The following is a 25729-nucleotide window of genomic DNA, read 5'->3' as shown; positions in this document are numbered from 1 at the left end:
AAAATTACATGTTGTGTTCATCTTTTACTAATATTTAAATTAGTTTGATGATCTGAAACTTTAAAGTGTGACAAACATGCAAAAAAATAAGAAATCAAGAAGGGGGCAAACACTTTTTCACACCACTGTATGAGGAACAAATGTATAGGCACTACAGTTATTTTTCATATCCTCTATCTCTGTGAAGCTGATTTGAGACAATATCCATTGTTAAAGGTTCTCTACTAGTAAACTGAATTGAAAATGTCCTATAGCCACGCCCCCTTTAAGCATCACATTCTTTAAACTGTCTAAACTGTCAGTAAACAATAAAGAAGTAAACGTAATTCATTACTGGACTTTATTAGCTTTTTCGCGTATCTGTACTTTGCTAAAAAATTTCCATTTTATTTTACACTTTTACTTTAATCCTCACTGCATTTCAAAATCAAATATTTGACTTTTTACTCAACTATATTTTGCGAAATCAGTCGTTCCTTTTTATTTATGAGGATAAAAACAGTTCCATTATGCAAGTCACCAATCAGGGTTGAGCGCTCGCTCGGTTTTAAACTTGTTTTAATTAGTGCTTGGTGTATCAACTGATCACCCATCATCTACTGAACAGTTCAACATCAGCAAGTGTTTATCAAGCAGAACATTTAGAGAGGAATAAATGATGAAGAAACGACAGACTCGAACTCACAACTCAAGTGACCTCATTTACACCATTTTTTTTGTTTGAAGTAGTTGAAAAGGTTTTGTGTTTATTATAATTTTAATAGAAATCAGTGTTTGAGTCGTTTAATATAATTTTATTAATAGATCAGTGTGGTGAGAGTCAAATTCGAGTCTTTTCACATAAACTGAGTTGATTAAGTAAAGAGTCTTGTGATAAAAAATGATCATAGGAACATTATAATTATAATAAATCATAGTACTTTGGATACTTTTGGTACATTTGAAGGCAAAAACCTTTGTACCTTTAATCAAGTGAAAGTTTAAAGGGAGTCAAATTTTTGAGTGTGTATCTTTACTTTGACTCAACTACATGTGAACTGTTCACATTAAATCAAACATTCAGAACCTTTTGTTACCATTGACCTGTGTGTGTGTGTGTGTGTGTGTGTAAATGTAAACCATTCTCGGTGATATTTGTGATAACCACATCAATATGTTTATACAAACTTTATTATAAAAGAACGTAGAATAATGCAGGCAACAACAGTCAAATAGCAACAACATATAAAAAGGCACTGTAAAAAGTTAAAACGTTCTCACTAGTCAAGGTTCAAGCTCACAGAGCAAAAATATAAAAATCTTTTAAAATCGATTGTCTTAACCACAAATGTGGCAATTAAAATCAAGAACAGGAACTGACAGGAATGAAAAGTGCAAATTCGGCATAAAAATTGGGTGGAATAGCCAGCTAGAGTTTACACTTTACCACAAATATCATTTTAAGTGGGTTTTTGAGACCAGTAAATGTACAGTACAAGTATATTTTCTAGCGTTACATAAGAACGGTTGGAGTTTGCGTTCCCACGATTAGAATAATTCTTCAAAAATAGCACGCTTGAACTTGATCTTCTTGGCCTTTGGTCCCGCATCGAAATCCTCGAGCATATCTATGAATTGCTTTTCTACAAGATTTTTTTTCAGTGCTTGTATCCTGGATTTCAGTTCGACTTTTTCAGATTTCTGCTGTTTCTTACGTTTCTTTTTTGTGTCCGGAAAAAACGTGCTGCTCCACTGGTCGTAGACCTTTTGCTTAGCTGAAGGTGTGTCCGTGTAGCTCTTGGTACTCTCGGGGCTATTTGAAAGTGTGATGTAAGCAGGAGCCGTGGACAACGTCACCCTGTTGAAGCATTGGTGGTGGTGAACCTCTCTTCTTTTCCGGTTGCTGTTGTGTAATCCATACAGTGCAAGTTTTTTCGTTGTCTTGTTTTGTCCGGTCTTGTCCTGGTTTGGGCCGGCGTTCTTGCGAGGTGTACTGTATAGCACTTGAAACTTAACAGGTGTTTGTTTCTTGCATGTGTCTTCATTAGTTTGGCCAGAACCTTGTTTTTTCAATGTGATTGGAGACTTGTTTTCTCCTCTTTTATCCCTTTTATCTTTGCAGCCCTGGTCATCTTTAGTAGAAGAAACGCTGAGGTCATCTGAGTGTGGTTTTGGGGCACTAGCTTTTTTGACCACAATATCAGGAGTGAAAAGGTCATCTAAGGTAGGAACTGATACGGTTTTGAAAACCTTTACAATTTTATGTGGATATTTGGGTGGAGAAACTTTTCCACTTGATGATTTGGTCATATTAGCCTTGATCGGCTCTGAAGCATCTGGAGAACAGTCTGGTTTCCTTATGTTAGCTTCACAGGTTGATGTACTTGAATATTTCCATTCATTCCCATTTGGGTTTTGTTTGTCAGATGGTGAAGAAGGAGCATTTATTTGAGCTTTCCACTTGATGGAAGACTTTCTTAGTTCTCCTTTTTCTGTTGGTTCATCTTCACTATTCTGTCCATTTGGATGAGGCTTTGGGGAGCTAGTTTTAACAGCCTCAATATCAGTGGTGCAAAAAGCATCTCCTGCAGTTTTGGTTGGTTTTGACTTGTTGCACAGTGGAGAAATATCACCTGATTGGGGTTGGGGCTGCTCTGGAACTACTGGGGTTTTGATGTTTTGTGCAGGAGATGGAGCCTCTGGTAACTCTGGTGCCACCGAACTGTTCGTCTCGCAGACTTGTTCTTCAATTAGCATTGTTAAGTGAACACTTTCAGTGCATTTCACTGCTGATTCATCACCAAGTGAGCTACAGCTCTCTGTTGCATCACCTGGTTCTGAGACAATACATTCAAATGATCTAACCTCTGTAGTTTTGGGCTCTGGGCTGAACAGAGCTTCTTCCAGGTCTAGATCTAATAAAGGCGTCTCTTCCCAGCACCTGGAGCAAAACGGTTCACTGTCCAAGTCATTTGCAGTTACATGAGGGCAAGTGAATTTGATTTGATTGACTGGACTAGAGAATGCGTTGGCACTATTGTCTGGGTTGTCAGAAACCTCTGGTATTTCAACTTGACACAAATGAGTAGACTCTTTTTTCAAGTTGCAACCCTTTAAACTGGTATCATCAGCATCAGATGACTGAAGCAAATGTTGAAAGGTTTGGGAGTCCTTGCTGAAATCGAAATCAATAGAAAGATCTCCCTGCTCAACCATTTCAAAGGAAGAACCGGTTTTCTCACCGGCATCTCTGCAGACTTGCTCACATTCTGCTTCTCTGATGCTCTCGTTCAGGGGGTCTGCGATTTCATCTGACTGGAAAGATTGTTCAAGACTCCTACTTTGCACTTGATGGTCCTCGAGGCTCTCATCTCCTTGCTTATTTGTGATTTTATCGGTTGATTCAGTTTCACATACCATCACGTTTGAAATCTCTTCATCGTCATTTTGGCAATCAGTTGTTGTAGAAGGTTCAGAATTAAGGTTCAGGGTGTTGAAACCTTCTTGTACAGCATAACTAGGAAGATTAAAGTCCATTACTGGTTCAGCAAGCATATTTTCTATATCGGCTGGCTGACCATCAAGGTTCAACCACGAGGACCTGAACTCGTCAGTTGGCAGGATTGTGTCATCTTTCAGAATGTGGTAACGAGGTGCCAGCCTCATTAAGTCTTTGTGCTGAAGATATTGAAAAACCGCTGTCTCAATTTCCTTTGTGGACAGTGCTGATAACAGATTTATATACTCTGCCAGAAATGTTTGCGCACGTTTTAGTACGTTTTTTTTTCCACCACCCCAATACAGGTCCAAAAGACACTTTTCAAGATCTGCTACTGGTTTTTTCAGGGTTCCCTTTGTGTTTTCAAAATGCTTGAGCAAGCAAAGAAAGGAATTATGCGTAAAAGTACCCACTCGAACTTCAGACAAATGGAATAAATCGCCATCCGATTTGGCACCGTTGCCTTCGCTGTGATTCTCTGGACTTTTTGATGTTGAAGCAGTGGAGCAAACCAAGTTCTGAGAGCTTATGTTTGACTGTGCAACGCCAGTGCTTTGAATTTCAGGTATTATAGTATCAACTGTTGATTCGTTTTTATGTTTGGGCAGACTGGGAGCATTTGACTCCACATTCTTGCCCGAGACTTGATCGGTTTTAAAAGGAATGCTCTCGATATTCATGTCTGGACTGGGGACCTGCTGAGAAATAGGTGGAACTACAGCGACTGCTTTATGGGATTGTAGAACCACTTTCTGCCACGCCGCAAACAACTCTTGATGTTTAGCTACATTCTTGGTGTGCTCGCTGCTTTTGGGTCCGTTGTTTCTCTGCAGCGTTGTTTCAGAGTTGGATTCTTGCCACAATCCTTCAGAGCTTTGATTGTCCAGGTTCAACTGATTAGTAGTAATGTGACTTAGTGTTTGGCTCTGTGTAGCAAACCTGGCCTCGAGGCAGGACACGGGACTAGGGTCGTGTCTTTGAGGGGGCACTTGAGGGTTTTCCTTCTCTGTAAGCAAATCCATTAAGCTGGCCTGGAAGTAGGAGTTGCTGGTAGGGATGCTGGAAGACATTGTTACTTGAGAGGACATAGGAAGCGCAGTATTTCCTTTATTGAATTGTAAGCATTGTGGCTTTGTGTGGGTGATGCCTTGATTAGCAGGTACAGCGAAGTGGCTTGTCTTGCTTTGATGTCCTGAAACTGGTAACGTATTGCTTTGTTGGGTCTGGACGCTGCCCTGATGTAAACTTAATGCTGTAATTTGGTTCATCATTTGATTCGGTGGGGTTTTAATTATAGCATGCTGGCTTGTATATGATGGGGGATGTGGCAGGTTAGACCGTAAGCTTCCGTGATTTTTCCCGTTGAGGTTAAAATGACTGTAATAGGCAGGATTGTTCTGGATTTGGGATGAATATTGAACCTGTGTCCCATTATAGTTTGAGTGGCTCGTACCAGTCGGAGAACTGTAATTCGGAGTAGTGAGTCTTTGTGTTTTAGCAGAGAGGTGATTAGGAAAGCTATATAAACCACCATTTCCATTTCCTTCTCTTATCTGACCTCTGGGGACTTCTTGCAATGTCTGATTGTCAGTCTGCATTCTTTTATGATGTCCATTCAAAGACTGGTGCTGAGGTAGAGCTGCCTGATGCGTCAGGTTCTTCTCCCCGGACGCAGAACTCGCATTGTTATAAAGAGAAGGGAAAAGAGGAGCGAAACTATTGGCATTAAATTTTGGCATATTATAATTCTGTTGAGGTACAGTATTTCCATTCCCATGCTGAGCAGCTGGAAAAGCAGATCTCGTCGAAGCTGAATTTGTGAAAAGCATCCGATTTTGGAAATCGCTACTCCTCGCTTGAGGCATCGGGCTCGACTGTAACTGAGAAGGCTGGCCGCTCCATGACCCTTGATATTGTTGATGATGATGATTTTGATGTTGCGAGATCCTCTGTTGGTGCATGTAATACTGCGTCTGTGGTGTAGAGCTTTGCATTCTGCTACAGGAAGTCTGTTGTGGTGTGAGCATTTGAAGCCCACCAGATGGTGTCTGATTGTAGGACTGCATGGTGATGGATGATCTCATCTCCCCCTAGCTGCTCAATGATGAGGTAGATTCGGACTGTTCCAAAAGGAAAAAAAAAAGTCTTAATTGTAAAGAATAAATGAAGCAAAAATTGCATTAATACATTACATTATAAAATAAATTACATCACACCAAAGCACAGCTGAATGATGGAGTCAGAAGGTTTAATGATTTGGTGACGTATAACAGACAGTACAAAGTCTTCAGGATGAAGGAGTTTGCACTTTCTGGGTTCTTACATTTACATTTATAGTATTTGGCAGACGTCCCCTTATCCTGTGCAATTTACAGTTAGGGTTGTCAAATTCTGAGAATTTTCAAGACTAGGAATATATCAGGAATATATGGGAATTAACCTAGAATTAATGGGAATAACCTGGAAATTTACCAGAGGTGAAAAGTAATGAATTACTTTTACTCGTGTTACTGTGATTAAATTACTTTTTTTGCGCACTTCTAGATTTTAGAATTTCAAAGTTTTTATTATTTGTTTGTTTTGTTTAAAGTATTGTACTTAACTACATTATAAATCATATCCATTACTTAGTAAAAAAAAAAAAAATAAATAGCATAAGAAAAAATTATTCACACTCCAGAACCTACTGCGCTGATTGATGGGCGGAGAACAAACGTGCTAAACTCGCAAGAAAGAAAGAACGAAAGAGTGAGACGGACAAGACAAAAAGCAAAAGCGAAATGCAGTCAAATCGAAAGTTTAGAGTCAAGTCATGGACTTAGTTATTAACTGTTTTTAGCTTATTGAAATCCTCTTATTTTCGTCCACCCTCTTGCTTAAAGAAATACCCCATGCTTCCTTCCTCCCATCATTCCTTAACAGGATACAGCAGTGAGTGGACTTTCCCCTGCACCGTCTCTCTTTTGACCAGACCTGGACATTTTACTTGCCCATGGGGCCAGATCCATCCCACTTACTACCCTTTAATACAATTACAAGGCTTTTATTACGAATGCCACTATTGTTTTTCTTTATAAACTTCATCAGTGCACTTATGTACGTCAGCGAATGTGTCAGACAGCTTCCACGAAAATTAGCTCTTAGCCCTCAACTATGTCAACTAATATTAATTTTTAGTTGACATAGAAATATAATTATAATAATATTATTAATTAATATTTTCAGCCTGGTTGTTAGAAATAAAAAATTAAATTGCATTTGTATAAAACCTTCTCTTCCTTAGGTTTTCCCTGATTTTTATTCTCATCATTTGTGCTTAAACGATCACTTTACAGCCCCTTTTATCCTCCTGCATCTGCAATGTGCAAAGTTTCTGCTTTTAGTCTCCTTTTTTATTGCCTTTTTGCTGTTTACATTCTTTTATTGAGTTTACCTAATATCCTCCTACATGGATTATATGTTCATACATGTTTCACTATTGTCCTGATTGTGTCATACTGGCCTTAGTGTAGATTACGTTGCCTTATGAGAACATTCACAGGCATGCTATTGTGTGTCTTCTCTGGTTTCGCCACCTGCACACAATAATCTTATATCCTGTTATTATATTGTTGACCTTCGCTAACTTCTCTTTCTTCTCTCAAACGTTCCGGACCAGCTCCTAGGAGCATTCTTCAAAGACAGCTTTTTTCCAATTTTCAATCGGCAATTTCAACTCTACTCCCTAGCGGCCAAGGTGGCACGATTCATTGAGCACTTATCTGCCCCAACGGTTCTTAGATAACCCCTACCTGCAAGGCACTTTCACACACAGACCTCGCCTGACCTCCCTGTTGTTTTCCACCAGGAGACACAAACTGAATGAAGATACAGATGATCTTCGCATACCTGCATCAACTCCTCCTTCTCTCTCTCTCTCTCTCTCCACCATCCCTATCCGTTCTACTGATCTCCTACTGACTATTCTCTAACCTCCCCCATTTTATCTCCCACAATGAAGTTTCTCCAGAGTATCCCCCTCCTGTGCATTCTTCCACCTCTAATCTTCTTAATTACTCTTCCATCATTAAATAAATTGGAGTAAAGTACATAATTTCTCTCAACACTATGCTTTATGATTATTATTCAACCTTGTATTTTTGGTTATGCCCAGGGAAGCAATCATTTTTGGGAGCCAGGCCATTTGGCCCTACACTTCACTGGAACAACAGGGGAATTCCTCTCCAACCCTGGAATTCACCCCTCTTCGGTTTTATTGTATTTTGCCAGCTGTGACTGAACCACAAACCCTCACACAACTAAATTATCCAGTGCATTGAAAAAACTGGAAAAACTAGAATAACAGGGTTAGAAAAGTCATCAGTCGGCAGATTTAATACTTCATACAGAGACCTTTCGCTTTATATCCTCCTTTAATCTTTTTAGATATGTCTGTACTAGCTGTGCAGACATGGCTTGAGAAATGTGTCAATTCTTTCCTGCAGAATTGCTCAAAATCAGTCAAATTTTGTGCTGAGCAGCAATTAACTGCTCTCCTATAGTCCATAGATCGGATTTACCACTCAAGGACATTTATCTTTCTATCCTTATGCCACTGTGTTGTTCATTTGCCGGTTTGTTTAGGATCATTGTCGAGCTGGAAGGTGAATGATCTGCCCATCTTTAGCAATAGAGGGACATTGGTTTTTCTTAAGAATTTGGATATACTTGCATATATTTGATCTTTAATCTTGACCAATCACTGAATCACTGAAAAGAAACAACCCCATATCATAATGCTGCCACCACCAGGATTTACAGTAGGTACAGTATGGCGTGATTTTGGGTAGTCAAGTCAAGTCTGTGTGCTACATTTACTTTTCGCCAAACATAGCGCTTGGGGTTCAGTCCAAAAATGACAATTTTGGTCAGATCAGACCTTGAGCCAGAGCATCAAAGTCTTCCAGGTGTGTTTTTGCCGAGCACAAACTTTCTTGCTACCCTGCAATATTGGTTAGCTTTCCGTAAAGCTTGTGAGAGGGTTGTCCTATGCACAGACCAACCAGTCTCAATAATAAAGCCTTGTTAAAGTCATAAAGTCTTCCAAATTTACCTTTGGAAACTTGGGAGCGTCAGAACTCAAGAGGGCCTTTGTGAGGACTTGCACATTTGCAGGGTGGTTCAGAGCTCTGACTCTGTCCTGCTATCAACTTATATTTTCCTGTAAACCTTGTAAGGATGATCAGATCTCTACATTAGGTCAGACCCTGAGAACTGCCATGTAACAAAACAAAAACGTTCTCATCTGAGGAGAAAATCTCTTTAATCTGAGGAGAGAAAGACATTTTTTCAGCTGCCCTTTCACCCTTCCTTAAGCCCCCTCTTTCCTTCCTAGGGATATGGCCAGGTCATGGAAAGGTGACTTAGAAGTTCCCAGAATTCAAGCTACTATACTTCTGTATACTAGTGCAATTGGAGAAATGATCTCAGTCCCATATCAGTAGAACAGACCAAAAATAAAGATCTCAGGATTGAAAAAAATTCTGTCCTTCTGAGGTGACAGTTGTCTCGAATGAGATGGTTGGTTACCAAGCGTTGGTTTTATCCCTTAATGGTTTTTCAGGTCACCTCATGTCCCATCAAAGAAGTTCCAAAGCTTTTATTACTTTGAATTTACGAGTGTTTATGGTGGTTTGGGTATTTAAGGAGATTTGGCTAAAGACTCTGGGAAGCATCTGTAGTCAGATCTTCCCCCACAGTCTCTGTGTGTCTCTACTGCCAGGTACAAAGTCTGTTTGCAGTTAACAAAAGAAATGGTATTGTTAAAATATTTGTTTTTATGCTGATCATGTTGTGTAACCTTTTTATTTACTTCTGTTATTTGTTCTAAAATTGACCGTGGTTTATTGCACCCAAAGAACTCATTGTAAATAAGATCAGATGATAATCTCTAAACACTATGTCTCACTGAGACCTGGACTAAACCAAATGACTATATGGGTCAAAACGTGTCTACACCATCAGGATATGCTTATAAGCATGAGCCCCCTCAAACTGGCCGTGGGGGAGGTGTAGCAACCATTTATAGTGCTTTTCTTAATGTTAGTCAAAGATTTGGATTCAGATTTAAATCATTTGAAGTTCTCGTTCTTAATGTTGTACTTTCCGACATATATAGAACACCCCTACTATCTCTCGCTCTGGCCACCGTGTACAGACCCCCAGGGCCCTACGTTAATTTTTTTTCAAGAGTTTGCTTGTTTTCTCTCAAACCTCTTGATAAATTCTGATAAAGTGCTGCTAGTAGGAGATTTAAATATTCAAGTAGATGATGTAAATGATGCCCTAGGACTATCATTTGTGGAATTAACGCTTTGGGGTTAAACAAAACATCACTAGAACGACTCATCATTTTAATCCTTAACTTACTTAATAATATCCCATGGAGCAATCTTCACTGATATAGATATTTTACCTCAGAGTTATGACATCACAGACCATTACCTCATACTGTACACACTAATAGTAGAGCAGATTAGCTGCGTCCCACCATGTTATCGACCTGGTAGAACTATAGTTCCAACCACTAAGGACAGATTCACAAATAGCCTGCCTGATTTATCTCAATTTCTCAGTAAACCTCTAAATGCTAATGATCTTGAAGAAATTACTAACAACATAGACCTTATCCTCACTAGCACATTAAACACCGTTGCCCACATCCAATTAAAAAATATTAGAGAAAAAACACCTGCACCATCGTATAATAGTCATACGCATGCCCTCAAGAGAACAGCCCAAAATCTGGAAAGAAAATGGAGGAAATCTAAATTGGAGGTATTAAGAATTGCATATAAATACAGTATGTTAAGCTACAGACAGGCGCTAAACGCTGCTCGAGCTATATGCAGGCATTAAAGCTGGTTTAAATCCTGTCTGTCTGATCGTTACCATTTTGTAGATTTAAATGGAGAACTATCCAGGTTATTGCACGTAAATTAAGGCGTGCCACAAGGTTGAGTTCTAGGACCCCTGCTTTTCACAATATATATGCTTCCCTTGGAAAATATTATTAGAAGGCATGGGATTAGCTTCCACTGTCATGCTGATGATACCCGGCTATATATCTAATCAAAACCAGGCGATACAGCTCAATTAGCTCAGATAACTAAGTGTATTAAGAATTAAAAGATTAGATGATGCATAACTGTTAGATTTTTATCATGCCCAAAACGAAACTTAATTCATGGAGAGATTTTCCATACGACCTGTGATGCTCCGTAGTGCCTTTCTGAATTCAGGAAAGGAGAAATACACAGCACACAGAATGTGACAAAATGTTCCTCTTCAGTTTATTGCAGGTGGCAGACACGTATTTATACACACAGGATGATACAGTCCACACACACACGAACACGCACACACATATTGGGGAGAAAGCTGACCTAAAGTGTTTCCTGTTGAGATAAGAGGATATACTAGGGGGAGATGTGTGAGCCCAGATAAGACTCTCTGTTTACCTTACAGACTAACATCGTAAATATCCTATAGACACTGACCGGACAAGGAATGTGTGTGAGATAGTGTGAAAACAGTTTTAACACTAACAATAACTTTCTATTATTAAATTCTAATACGACAGAGATTTTGCTCATCGGCACAAAAACCAGTACACAGAAGCTCCAACATTTTAACACCTGCATTAAGACGGATGTTTTGTAACTATTAGTTCAACAGTAAAAGACCTGGGAGTTTTTTTAGACTCCAACTTGTCTTGCAAAAATCATATCACCCATATTACAAAAACAGCTTCTTCCACCTTAGAAATATTTCTAAGCTAAGAAACATGTGGTCTGATGCAGAGTGTCATTCTGATGCAAAGAAGCTCGTCCATGCGTTCATGACCTTCAGAATAGACTACTCTAATGCATTACTAGGTGGTTGTCCTGCATCATTAATAAACAAGCTTCATTTTGTCCAGAATGCAGCAGCCAGAGTTCTCACAAGGTCGAGAAAATATCACCATATAACCCCAATCTTCTCATCCCTACACTGGCTTCCTGTTAAGTTTCTAATCCACTACAACTTACTGCTTTTTACTTACAAAACACTAAATGATTTGGCTCCATGTATCTCTCCAGTCTTCTAACACGCTCCAATCCTTCAGGTTTCCTGAGATCTCAAAACTCTGGACTTCTAGTACTTCCTAGAATAGCAAAGTCCACTAAAGGTGGTAGAACATTCTCACATTTAGCTCCTAAACTTTGGAAGTGTCTTCCTGACAGTGTTCGGGGCTCAGACACACTCTCCCAGTTTAAAGATGTATCTTTTTAGCGAGTTCTTACACATAACACACTTCACGTATCATAACCTTGTGCTCCAGAACATCTGATCACATGCACATTATCAACTTGTGCTGTTAATATCATGAGCAGCAGCTACGCTAATTCCTCTCCACTGCTTCTCTTTCTCTCCCCATCCCGAGGCATCCTGAGGTTGCTCCAGCCCCAGTCACGTCCCACCTCATGAAGATTATAGACCGTTAAAGAAGTAGATGCCGACCCTGCAAAATCCCGACCCATCTAGAGACGTACCAGCGCCAATTGGATTCCACGTCATGTGGAGTTTGGACACCGGACCTTTGAGTGTTTAAAGGCTCTGGCACGGAAAAGCTGGTGTTGGATCTGTGATGATCTCAAATGTTTAACTATTTTACGAGTTGCTCAGTAGCTCCTGGTTCCTTAAACCCAAATGACTGTAAAAGACTGTAGAAAGAACATTACTTATAATCTTACATTCCAATACTTATGTTAGTTCTCTCTCTCTCCAGTGTTCTGTATTGTTTAAAGATTTATGATCACACTCTTGATGTCACCCAAATGAGGATGAGTTCTCATAACATTTAAGGGGTTTTTTTCTGCCACAGTCGCTCCAGTCTTCATTATCAGAAATAAACACACATCATTCACATTCATTCTTATAATCTGTAAAGCTGCTTTGAGACAATGACCATTGTGAAAAGCGCAATAGATATAATCTTGACTAGACTTGATTAATGCCTGGCAAATAAATCTAAAATTCTTGATTAAATCTGAAATTTCCAATAAATGAAGAGATTTTCCAGACCTGGGTGAGAAGGTGCAAGCTTCAGCTTTTTTGCAGTCGATCAGCATGTTCCAATGAGCTTTTAGAAGGTACTTCCCCAAACAGCAATGGCAAATGCCAACCGAAGTCCACAGTTCACTCTGAAGTCCCCTCAATTTATACTCCCGTTTCCTAAGCTCCTCCCATTTTTAATTTACATACATCTCAGAAATGTCCCCTTATTGTCAGAAAACTCCTCCTTTTCTAATTTATATACCATGTTAGCATTTTACATAATGTTTTCCTCAGAAACTACCTTTTTCCTCCCCTTTCTTGAAATTCCCCTTATTTTTTAGTTACTGAAGTACACCAGTTCGTTTGAAAAGAACTTGTGAGGGACAAATAGGTATAGTGAACATCCAAAAACAATAGAAATCACACTGCCACCTAGGGGTGCAACATAGCAACTACCTTACATCAGCATACAACAACAAATTGTAATTGATTTATTTAAAAGGTCAAATATGTTTTGTGGCTTGAGGAGAGAGAGGTTCCGTTCTTTTCTTACAAGCTGAACGATTTACCAAAAATGAATGCAGGGTATGAATTAAAAGGAAATGATTGGTTTAGATCAGCGGTCCCCAACATTTTTCGCACCACGGACAAGTTTAATGTCAGACAATATTTTCACGAACCGGTCGGCCTTTGAGGTGTGGCGGATAAATACAACAAAATAACCACTGGTTTAGGTGTCAAAAAGTGTCCTTATATGCATAACGACGGAGCGTCTGCCTCTCAAATGTCTCCATATTTAAATAACAACAGGAGAACATTTAAATCCTCACAGCACCTAAACCTAGGGATGAAGAAGAACTTTATTAACAACAATAGAAGTGTGAAGTCTTGTGTTCTTAGTGCAAGATTAGTGCTTTACACTACTGAATTGCCCTCAGCCCCTCCCCCATGTCATTAGCATGTCCTGCTAATAGTTCTGTCCTGCACTGTATTGCAAAGAGACCACAAGAATAGCAATAGATAATGAGACAGTTATCATTTTAATAAAGTACAAATTTGTACCTGGCGCAGATTAAGCTTGTAAATAAGCAAAAAAAAAGCATAATGTTAATATTATAACCGCTTCTCGTATTACATAGGTGTTGGGAGTCTGTAAGGCTAAATAGAACGCAAGTACACAGTAGATGACCATGTCCGGCTTAACTCTTATATAGTATTTTTCTTATATAGTAGGGAATGTAGAATAAACCATGACTGCAAGTAAAATTATGTGGCTAACACACATCTGGTTTACATTGTTTTGGACGTATTACCAAATAAGAGAGTTCTAGCTAGTTCTCCCTGTCTGCATATATACTAGCCTGTTTCCTGAATTATAGCAAAGAACGTAGATGTTATCTGATATCTTCCTTGATATCAGTCAGTGATGATATCACAAGGCACCGTCAATCGCATCACAGATCGCAAATTAACCACCTTTTGTTTTGCACACTATTGCCAGGCTCATGTCACCCTCATGAGATAATCACCTGGAATGGTTTTCCAGCTATATTGAGGAGTTCCCAGAGGTGTGGAGTGACTTGCCCATCACATGAAAGACAGGGGTTTGTTTCCCCATACGAGCCACCAATTTCAGAAAATTCTTTACGAAACATTCATTCCCAACATTAGTTGGGTCTTCCAGTATTAATGCTGTCAGAATAATTCTTTTCAAAAAGACTCCAAGCCAATCCGAGAGCATACTCACGACATGTCAGAGATGGTCTGTAATCAAACGACAAGCCACCTTCTTTTATACACATTGAGCATCTGTGTTTACCATCAATTTTGGAAACTCCCCAAAATTTGGCCTTCCCTGATTAACATTAGCTTGGGAAAGTCCCAAATTTTTGCCTTTACTAATTACTATCATTTTTCAAATATCGTTCCTCAATAAGTCATAGGAGTTTGTCTAGACTACTAGCTACTATTAACTTTGGCCGGTTGAGAGTCAGACCAAAAAAATGAAGGAACATCTACAGCCTTCTACTTCCTTGTTATGTTTCATTCTTTGCTTTTTTCCCCTGAGCAGTATTCTCATTCATCGCTCATCTGACCATATGTAAGTACCCTACTTCTTTTTCAACTTTGTATCGCACGCTTTTGTGACTTGTTAGTAATTTAAGGAGTACATTATTCTGCGCAAGTGCTCAAATTACCTCATATTAATACTAAAATATTATCTTTAGGCTGCTGATTTTTCGCTGTTCCTGGAAACTTTGTCTTCCACACCTGCTCCTGACGGACGAATGTGGCCATCGTACCTTCTTGTACGTGTCTGACGCTTCTACCCAAACGGATGTCCGTCACCCTTACTCAACCACTTCTCCGGAGTATGATAACGCCAGCGTCGCTTCATGCATCAGTGTGGATGGACATGATTATAGGCTAGAGCTGCAACAACTAATCGTAAAAAAAAGATAACAATCGCTAATGAAATTTGTCGTCAACGAACGTATTTGGCGTGCTCAAGTTACGGGTTAGCATGACGGTAAGATAATACAGGCACCTTTATGCATGTATCATTTATTATACAAAATTAAATTAATTATATATTTAAGATGCTTATATCTTCACAAAATGTCTATTTTTTTCAAAACAATGCATCATATTTTATGTTGATTATTTTAAGCATAGTTGTCAACATCCAATTAATGTCGAGGGAGGGGGGTTTGGGGATAATCGTCTGATGAATCGATTATCAAAATAACCATTAATTCAATTCAACTCAATACATTTTTATTTGTATTGCACTTTTAACAATGAACATTGTCTCAAAGCAGATTTACACAGATAATGTGGTGATTAAAAGTGAATATGTTCTTTATAAGTGTAAGTTTGTCCCTGATGAATGAGACGGTGGTGACTCCCCGAGACGGCATAAGGAAGAAACCTTGAGAGGAACCAGACTTAAGAGGGAAACCAGTCCTCATCTGGGTTGCACCAAATGTCAATTTATAGCAGATTATATACGATGTTGCAGGGTACAGTGATGGTGATCAGAACCGAAAAGTAGTCCTGAGTCAATGTAGCGGTCTGTTGACATTAACGACAGTCCAATCCATCCTTAAAGCGACCGGTTTTGCTCCGGAATTTCATGGAACCACCCAAGTAGTAAACCTCCCCAACTCTCTGCCGTGACTGTAAATAGTATCATTTGTCTATAAAATTGTTTTACATACACCTCTGCATAACATTGTATTCTTATTAACATTAAAGAAAACACCGTGATTGGGGTGTAATGTCTAAGTGACACCTTAGACAGTGACACCTTTATTTGGCTTCATACTGCTAACATTTTTAGACACAGTAAACATACCGGTCTTTCTTCGTCTCCCACCGTAGTCACAGTGAAGCCAAGCCTCGTCTTAGCTTTCATTAAACTTACGTTTGTCTCATTGTCTCCGTCTCTTTCCGCCTCAAATTTAGATTAATTTACCGAGAACTATATTATATTTATCCTACACAGCTTTTCCTTCACTCTCCATTCTCACACCTACACGCAAGTACAGGAAACCACACTGCCTGATATAACAGGAATTTTAGAGAACTCAAGTACACCTTAAGGAACTAAACACTTGTTTAAACTAATGGCTGCTGGACAAGACAGAATATATAAACCTTAAAGAAAGCACTCAAAGTGGTGCTGAATAAAGGATTTTGATGTTATCCTGACTCCTTATCATTTTTTGACATAGAGAGAGTAGAGAAATTTCTACGACACACCTCCTCCTCCATGCTTTACAGCGGGAACCACAAAATCAGGAGTTTGAACTTATCAGACCAAACTGATCTAATGTCCATTCCCTAAAATATGTCGGCCACCTGAATTTTAAAAGGTATTAAATGTACATCGGCATAAAGTAAAACGGGCATAAACTAAAACACATCAAATCTAATAATAGCTAATTTGGGCAATCTCAAATATAAAACATTCTGGATTGTTGATCACTTTTTCATTTACTTTTCAGTGTTAATATACAATGTTAAAAATAAGAAAAATAAATAAAGAACGAAAGACAAAACATTGAAAGAGCTGCTGAATGTTTCGATAAAATGTAATATAAATTAATACATTATTTCTTCATTTATTAATTTTCAAAATAAAAAGTATACGAACAGAATAAAAAATCTAAATCAGATTAATATTTGCTGTGATCGTCTTTTCAATTCTTAGACCTGCACACCTTTTACACTTGCACAAACTCAAGATTATAACAGAGTGTATGATTTACAAACTGCCAGCCAAACAACGATTAAGCACTAATACATGGGAACTGGAGGCAGAAAAATGGCAGCATGTGTGTTAATGAGTATCTGCAGGCAACAGTGAAGCATGGTGGTGGTTTCCTCTAAGTTTGTGCTGCATTTCTGCAAATTGAGTTGGAGATTTGGTCAGGACTATAGGTGTCCTCAATGCTGAGAAAAACAGGAAGATACTTATAAATCATGCAGTACCATCAGGGAGGCGTCTGATTGGCCCAAAATGTATTCTGCAGCAGGACAAAGAACCCAAGCATACAACTATGTCAACAATGTCATTCAGCCCTATCTTCAGAGTAGAGAAGAACAAGGTCAAGTCAAGTTTATTTCTATAGTGCTTTTCACAACAGACATTGTCTCAAAGCAGCTTTACAGAAATCAATAGTCAAGGTGAACGGTTCAGAGGTGTTGATTGTTTGGCCTCCAACAACAAGTCCTGATCTCAACATAATGGAAATGTCTTACTGTCTGGGCTGAAAGAAAGAAAGAAAGAAAGAAAGAAAGAAAGAAAGAAAGAAAGAAAGAAAGAAAGAAAGAAAGAAAGAAAGAAAGAAAGAAAGAAAGAAAGAAAGAAAGAAAGAAAGAAAAAGGAAGGAAGAAAGAAAGAAAGAAAGAAAGAAAGAAAGAAAGAAAGAAAGAAAGAAAGAAAGAAAGAAAGAAAGAAAAGATAGATAGGAATCTACAATTATATATAGGAATAAAATAGCTATTTTTTTAAAAACCCCAACACACAGACATCTTTGTTCTAACACACTGATCTCATCCCCCACTCCTCCCCCCCTTGCTAAAACAAAAGCTTGGTTCCTCAACTACTATCTCCAGTCGAGGTCACTCTCCTGCACTTTTCTCCTGGTGCAGCTCAAGTTTCGTTCCCCTGCACTTCCTTCATATAATTTATACCAGTAACAGAACAAATTGCTCACTAATTCTTCTACGCAAAACCCTTTCGCATCCTACATTAGTGTAGCAAATTAGCTCGCGAAAAGGGAAATATCTACGGGTAATTATAACAGGTTATAATTCATTATGAATATTTCGATTAGGTCTTAACGGTAATAGAATAAATGTTACAATTATTTGATCTGTCCGTCCACCGAGCAGACAGTATCATCATTTATCAGTTCTAAAAAAGGTTATCTCCCCGGCCAGGAAAGAAACAACTCCCTACTTTATACCAGACTAGCTGTAACTTAGCATGTAGCAGAATCAGTATTCAGTGACTTCGAATTGTGAGCAATTGATTGAGACAATCACTTGTGAATATGAGGCATTTAATGAATGGGACTACAAGTAACATAAGACTAAACTCAATACAAACATACAAGTATATAGAGAGAGAATAGGCAATACAAGGCATGAGGCAATTTTGAGCAGTAAAACGTTTCCTTGTCTCCGTTTAAGGCCCATTTGCATGTTTATGGCTGAAGTTTTACCCGAAGTATAGTAAAAACAGTATGGTACACTTTATAAATCACATAGCATACACAATTGTTTAGAAAAGAAAAAGCAAATCATTTTGATACCAAGAGAGAAATAGATAAACAGCATTATGGCGAGATACATTGATACACCTGGACATAAGCCTTTAGAGTGTAACTAATTAGGCTGGGCTAGTGTGTGTGTGTGTGTGTGTGTGTGTGTGTGTGTGTGTGTGTGTGTGTGTGTGCGCGTGTGTGTGTGTTGTGTATTGGGAGTATGGGGGGTTATCCATTAGCACCCAGACATTTGGGTGACTGTCTTGACATTGGAATTTCTGAAGAAAGGTGATGAGACCAGAGAACTGTCCTATTTAGTGTCTTTTGGGACACTTAGACATGAAGCCCCAATATAATTGTAGACTTTGAAGCCCAGTCTGTAATTTATAATCAAAAGTCAAAGGTTAAAAGGGATGTCTGGGACATGAAACCCAACTGATTAACAAATGCTCCTTCGCTGGTCAAGCCAAAAAGCCTTATAAAATCCAGTATACTGTTAATTAAAATTAAAAAACATTTACCAAATTTCATTTACTTTTTCCCCCATTTAAAATTCCCCTTAGGTTTTGTTTTTCTTACCTTTGGTTTCCCCAACACTCTTCCTGATATATATATATAAATAAAACTTTATCTCAGCTGGCACAAAATTTTAATTCATTGAACCAAACCAGACCTTTTCATAGATCTCCTGTTTGGATTTATATATTTGGCCTATTCATTAATATGTGCAAGCTTCCCTTTATTTGATCAATTATAACAAAATAAGATTCTGCTACTTCCAATATTTATTTATTATTTCATTACTACTTTTTATTATTGCAACTATGTACTGGATTACTTATGTGTATTAGTGTTAGTACTGGTTAGAGGTCAACCGATTCATCGGTTTGCTGATCAATCAAAAACCAATAGTTGCTGGAACTATTGGCAAAATTCCATACCGATAGTTTTTCCGGGTATGAGAGAGGCCTCTAGAGGCGAATCACTAATGTCACGTGCTGTTAATATGAATTGTCTTTTTTTTACTCATTTTGGATGTTACTGTATTTATTTTATTTGGAATGTCTTTTTGTATATTTAAATGCGTGTCTTATTTTCCACACTATTTATCAATAACATTTTTTACATTCATATTTATTTCATTTTTATGATTCAGAACCTTTAAAAAAATTTTTGAATAAAGTTTCGTACTATTTTACATGCAGGGTTATATATATATATATATATATTTTTTTTATCTAGTTATCGGTACAATCCAACCTAGCTATTGGTATCGGTAAAATCCACGTCAAATCGGTTGATCTCTAGTAATGGTCTACTGGGTGTATGTGTGCATATGAGACCACATATATTTGCCGTTGCTATGCTAACACTGGGAGATTGTCATGGCTAATTATCATTAATAGCAACACGTCCAATAACAAGTAAACTAAAGTTCAGGATCCAGAGTTGTGGTGCCAAATTATTCAGCATAAATAAAGCCAGGCAGTTACATGGAAATACACAAAACCAGTGCTGTTAGTGTTAAGATAAGCCGCACACTGATTCTCTAAACACATTCCTATGTTGTTTATTTTGTGTCTATATGGTCTTTACGATTAGAGCTTGTAAAGTATACAGGAAGTCTTTATCTGGGCTCACACATCTCCACTTATTGTGTCTTCTAACCCAAACAGGAACATTTGTAGGTCAGTTTTTTCCAATATATATACACGTCTGTTATCTGCATTAAAAAGGCCCTAAATCAGGGGTGGGCAATACATTTTTACAAGGGGCCACATGAGAAACCTGAATTGTGTCAGAGGGCCAAACGAACGATAATATTTTAGGGATGCACTGAAATGAAAATTCTTGGCCGGAACCAAAAACCAAAAATGAGGAAACCAAGGTCAAAACTGAAACACCAAAAGAAAAGATTGTCAATTTATAGAACCATTGCATTTATGGCTTTAAAGGAGTACTAACCTAACTAAAATCAATGCATTGCAATTCAAAGAATAAATCAATTACAAAAGTGTTTTATTTATTATAAATTATTGTTATTTATTTGTTACCATTCATAGTATTGACAGACAGGCAGCTAATTATTATTAGCAGCGGTCTGTTAAACGAAAATAATTCACCGCCGAACGTTTGGAAGCCCATTCAAGTGAATGAAAGGTTCTAATCTACAGCATTAAGAAAAAACGTGTAATAAATAATATTATATTATAATTATTATTATTTTCGGGATCCACGGAGAATGTTTCAAAGATCAACCCGTCGAGCCACTGGCGACCACTGATCTAAGGCACTGAAATCCATAATTTTTTTGTGTTATGCCTTTTGCCTTGGCACCATCACTGGAAAACTTTCCTGCCTTTTCAAAAACGTCCTCTACAGACGGAGTGCGCATGCTCGGATTGACTTTACTTTTCTGCGCCGCGTTCTTCTCATATTTAGAAAGGCAATCGGGATGTTTGGATTTCGGGTGATAAATTAAACCCGACTTGGAGAAACTCTCTGCAGATACACCCCCTCTTGAAATTTCAGCATTGCATGTTTTGCAAATCACTATCCGCACACCGCAGACATGATGGCTCTTATCCAGATAACCGTGTGCTGCTGCGCTTTTTTTTGCATCATTACAATTGTGTTTCTGGCGTGTTGTTTCGGTGATTTAGGTATTTCGGTGGCCGAATTTTCGGTGCATCCCTGTAATTTATGATTGGCCTCACGCAAAGGGCCGGATGTGGCCCGCGGGCCGTAGTTTGCCCAGGTCTGGCCTAAATCGTAAATGATTTAAAGTGGCCATTGTTAATGTTAAGATGAGCCACACACTGGTTCTACTTGTCTGTTATCCGCATTAAACTGAAGAACATTTGCGCCATGCTGTGATTCTTCCCTGATCAGAAAAGGCACCACAGTAGATCGTGGATCGCATGGAAAACCTCTCCAAGAATTAAGTTTCGTTTGGGCATGATACATATCTAACAAGTCCACACACCGTCTTGATCTACCATCTTTAGCCATCTGTGTAACTTGTGTCTCAGCAACTCCAACTTTTGGCTTTCTGAAACATTTATTACTCTACAAAACCCCAATCAAAAACGAAGTATGTTGTACTGATTCCACTTACCGATTAAGTGCTGCCTTGTGTATACTGACTTGGCTCTGCACCAGACAAAATATCTCATGCATTACAAAAACAAACGATAGTGGACAGGTTAAAAGTTTAAACGCAACAGAAGATCTCCTTTATCATCCTTCAGCTGCCAGGACATCGCAATGCCCCCGCTGTGCATTTGGCTGTGAAATTAACTTTAAAGAAACCTCACCCTTACAGATAACTCCTGTCCGTCTACCCTATTAAATCACACCCAGGATCTCCTACAAATCCTGGGCTCCAGCAGGGACTTTGATTATGACCCCACTAGCCTTACTGATTACAGCCAATAGTTTATAGTGTCTTCACAGGAACCATGCCGTGTTTATCAGAAGACCACCAGAATGTTTGGCAGACATCCTCAACCGAAGCAAGATAAAATTGTAATTGAGCGATAGGAGCTTTGTTTAAGGGTCGAGCAGTGGCAGTTATATATACATATACACATGTATATATAGTATTTATACATACGTTCTATGACTCCTTGTGAGTAACAAAAAATGGTGAGGTTTTGACTCTCCTTTTGATGGTTCTTTTTTAAGGGCAATTGTACATGTACTATACTGTAAACTCAATATGAATTGCGAATTACTTGTCATACATGTTTTATTTACTACTTTAATTGAAGAATATAATAATAAAATAGTTTTTTAAATATTATGTAATTTATTGGTACAAACTCTGTTTTGAAATGTTACTCCGAACTGTCAGATTTTTTACGAGTTATTCTCAGTCCGGTTCCAAATTAAAAGTCGCAAACTATCGAGGTCGCGAGAGTCAAGGTTACACTGTATATTTGCAAGTATATGTACTGCATGTATATTTATCTGCACTTGTCAATTTGCACAATTGCTACTATTTGCACTTCTGGTCGATGCTAAAAATCACACTCTTGATGTCACCCAAATGAGGATGGGTTCTCCTTTTGAATCTGGTTCCTTTCAAGGTTTCTTCCTCATAACATCTAAGGAAGTTTTATCTTCACCACAGTCGCCACGGCTACTCATCAGGGATAAATACACACCGTTCACCATCACTGTTGATTTCTGTAAAGCTGCTTTGAGACAATGTCTGTTGTGAAAAGCACTATAGAAATAAACTTGACTTGACTTGACTAGAATGTGGCATCTTATCGTCTTGTGCGTATCCCCCAAGTTGCCAATGCTTTGTCTTGTCTCTCCTACCCCTACCTTGGATAATGCTACTATTTATAATGATAGTGATGGTGCAGCTTCTTGTGTCAGTGTGGGTGGCCGTAACTATGGTCCTACTTCTCCTGTTGGTGAAGTTGACAGTGGCAGTGATTGTTCTGGGGCTAACCAATAAACTTGTATGTAATGACAAAGATCTATCTACCTATCCATCCATCCTTCCTTATTTTTTTCCATTTCCCTTAAAATAAAAAAAAAAAAAAAAAAAAAAAGTGCAACTGGGAGTTTCTGTAATCCAAACTAATTATTTTCAAGTGCAAACATACTTGCCAATAAAGCTCTTTCTCCTTCTAAACATTGAGCTAGCACAAACAACTTCTTGATTGCTCGGTCGTGAAAACTTGTTACCAAAAGAAACAAATTCAGTAAGAAAGTTAAAAATCCCAAACGCAAGAGAGTTTAGAGTCCAGAGTTCTGGTGTCAAAGAAGAAGAACTTTATTCAGCAGAAACAAAGTCGAGAGTTCTATGCAAGATCACCAAAACACAACAAACACACAATCCTCTATCCCACAGTCAATTATTAGCCTCAAATAATTATTTCCTGTTCATGGCCTTCTAATACAGAAACCACCTCAAACCACGACCATCTACTCCTCTGACGCAATTATTACTCCTGACAGAAGTAGAAAGTAAAGTACATTGCTTCAGATATGTTGATTCTAACATCAGCAACATCAGTGAAGGTCACGCTTCGGCGTTTTCTTGGTTCAAGGTTTATTAGTGTAAGGCGGAAAAAAAAAAGAAAGAAATTTCACATTCTCCTGTACTTTCCTTTTATATACACAGTATTTCAACATTAGCATGCCACTTGATTCAACACTGTTTCACTGTCATTTTGCTATATTCTCAAAATTCTTTACTTTTTTTAATTATACATTAATAAAGACAATCAATCAGAGTCAAAAACTCTCTCTGTTTGATTTCAGCATTTTTATATTAGATTTTGTTCTTTTTTTCAAGAATGCAACGCGTACTAGTATTTGGTTCATCAGAAGTCAAAGAACTTCCAAAGTCTTAGCAGTTTTAAATCCAGATAGACGTTATTAACAAGGGAACAAGTTCGAGGAACGTCTCCACGATGGGTCAGAAACGGGGTTTAGAAGACACCAAAGTTTCCAGCAAAAAATAAAATTAAATCAGCAGCCACATGCGAAAGTAGGAATTGACGATAGTGTCGTTTTAGTGAAGACTTGAAGACCTTGGAATGGATGATGCTGTGCAGAGAAGCACTTGGCTGGCAGATTTTTACTAATATTATTAGTAAAAATATTTGCTCATTTAAGCAATTGTGCAGAATAATGTGCAACACAAATCAGGAGAAGAAGAAGAAGAAGAAGAAGAAGAAGAAGGTTAATTACACATGATCAGATGAGTGATGAATAAAATCACTGTTCAGGGTCAGAAGTAAAGAATGAAACATAACAAGCAAGTGGAAAGATTGTAGATGTGCCTTAAATAAAAAAAAAAAAAGGACGAACCCCTGAATGATGCACCAAAGAAGGATATTTACAAGATAATGCTAATCAGGGAAAGTCAAATTTTGGAGTTAATAGTAATCAAAGTTGGTCACTGTGTATTAAAGACACTATAACTAAATTAAATGATAAAATAATAACTGTAAATCGATCAGTTCTAATAATACCAATAATCTAACCATTTAATATTTAAGCAGCAGAATAGCATTGAGCTGTTATTTGAGCCGAAAGAGTCGGTTCTTTTTGGTCAGCTGAGTCAAATAACTCGACTCACAAAAATAATGGCTGTTTAAACGGAATATTGCAAATCCCCATTAAGTAATTCAGGTCCCTTACAGTATTATGCCTAAATTAACTAATGTCTGTGCTTATATTGCTGAAGCTCTCAGCGGAAATTATGTCAAGGAATCTGAATCGATCCGAATGACTCGTTTGAATGACTCGTGTCAATCCGACTCCTTTCGTTCCTCTACAAATTCCAAACACGCATCTGACCATTTTTATATAAAACACGCTTTGATTTTAAACACGATGCTGTCCAATGGAAATGTCTGATCAAACATTTTGACTCCTTGAGTCAGTTGAATCTTGATTTCAGTGCGCGCACACGCACACACACACACACACACATTAGAAAGGATTCCTCCTCACCAAGCCTACACACATGCTTTGCATATAAGGTTTGAGCAGAGGAATTTATTTTGAAGCAAAAATAAAGAAATTATCAAGAAATGAGAAAATCTCACACAACTAGTATAAAATCGAAAAATTCAATATAAATTAGAGGGGAAAAAACAATAAAAAAAAAATTAAAATGCAGATAAGATTGAAGTCTAATTTCCAATTAGCACAGATATATACATATAATTATATATACACATAATTATTATAAATATATTATAAAATATATTATAATTTTTTTTTTTTTTTTTGCACACAAAATGCTTACTTACAGATGCCCACAACGACTTCAGCATTCACTTGGTGATAATCCAGTCTGTGATCCACCCATGCACACACACACACACACACACACACACACACACGCACGCACATACATTAACTCTTACACACACCCACACACATGCACATACACTAACTCTTACACACACCCACACACGCACGCACATACATTAACTCTTACACACACCCACACACATGCACATACACTAACTCTTACACACACGCACACACCCACACATGCGCACACACACTAACTCTTACACACACATATGCACGCACACACTAACTCTTACACACGCGCGTGCTCATTCTTTCTTCTTTTGAATTTTAACCACCTCCTCCTAGTCCGTTTATAGACCCGCCCACTTCGAGACGTCATGATGTTTGCAATGCTTTAAACTTTAGCCATTTAGTTATTTCTCTTCCCATCTAAAGACCACCCCCCCCCCCATTAAAAAAATAAACCAAAGCACTGTAAGGATGGTCAGATCTCTCCATGAGGCCAGACCCCCAGAACTGCCATGCAACAAAACAATAAACTCTTTAATCTGAGGAGAGGATCTCTTTAATCTGAGGAGAGGATCTCTCTAATCTGAGGAGA

At 38.1% G+C, this 25729-nt stretch overlaps 1 protein-coding gene across 4 annotated transcripts; it reads right to left on the bottom strand.

The window, feature by feature from the left end:
• Nucleotides 1–1152: 1152 nt before the first annotated feature.
• On the bottom strand, nucleotides 1153–25439 carry LOC310718862 (uncharacterized protein). 4 transcript variants are annotated; one of them, XM_083527930.1, is made up of 3 exons: nucleotides 25251–25439; nucleotides 25119–25196; nucleotides 1153–5598 (listed from the first exon to the last, which is right to left on the bottom strand). In XM_083527930.1, the coding sequence occupies exon 3, from the start codon at nucleotides 5560–5562 to the stop codon at nucleotides 1528–1530; it is 4035 nt and encodes a 1344-aa protein (XP_083384056.1). In that variant the 5' UTR covers nucleotides 5563–5598; nucleotides 25119–25196; nucleotides 25251–25439; the 3' UTR covers nucleotides 1153–1527. The 4 variants fall into 4 exon arrangements, with proteins under 4 accessions (XP_083384056.1, XP_083384057.1, XP_083384058.1 ...); XM_083527931.1 differs by having other exon boundaries at nucleotides 25119–25187; nucleotides 25252–25439; XM_083527932.1 differs by lacking the exons at nucleotides 25119–25196; nucleotides 25251–25439 and adding an exon at nucleotides 21452–21512.
• Between the last annotated feature and the right edge of the window lie 290 nt (nucleotides 25440–25729).

The sequence above is a fragment of the Silurus aristotelis genome (assembly GCF_946808225.1).
Source record: "Silurus aristotelis genome assembly, chromosome: 24".
Lineage (NCBI taxonomy): Eukaryota > Metazoa > Chordata > Actinopteri > Siluriformes > Siluridae > Silurus > Silurus aristotelis.
Note: the sequence above shows the minus strand (reverse complement) of the source record. Positions and strands in the feature narration are given on the sequence as shown.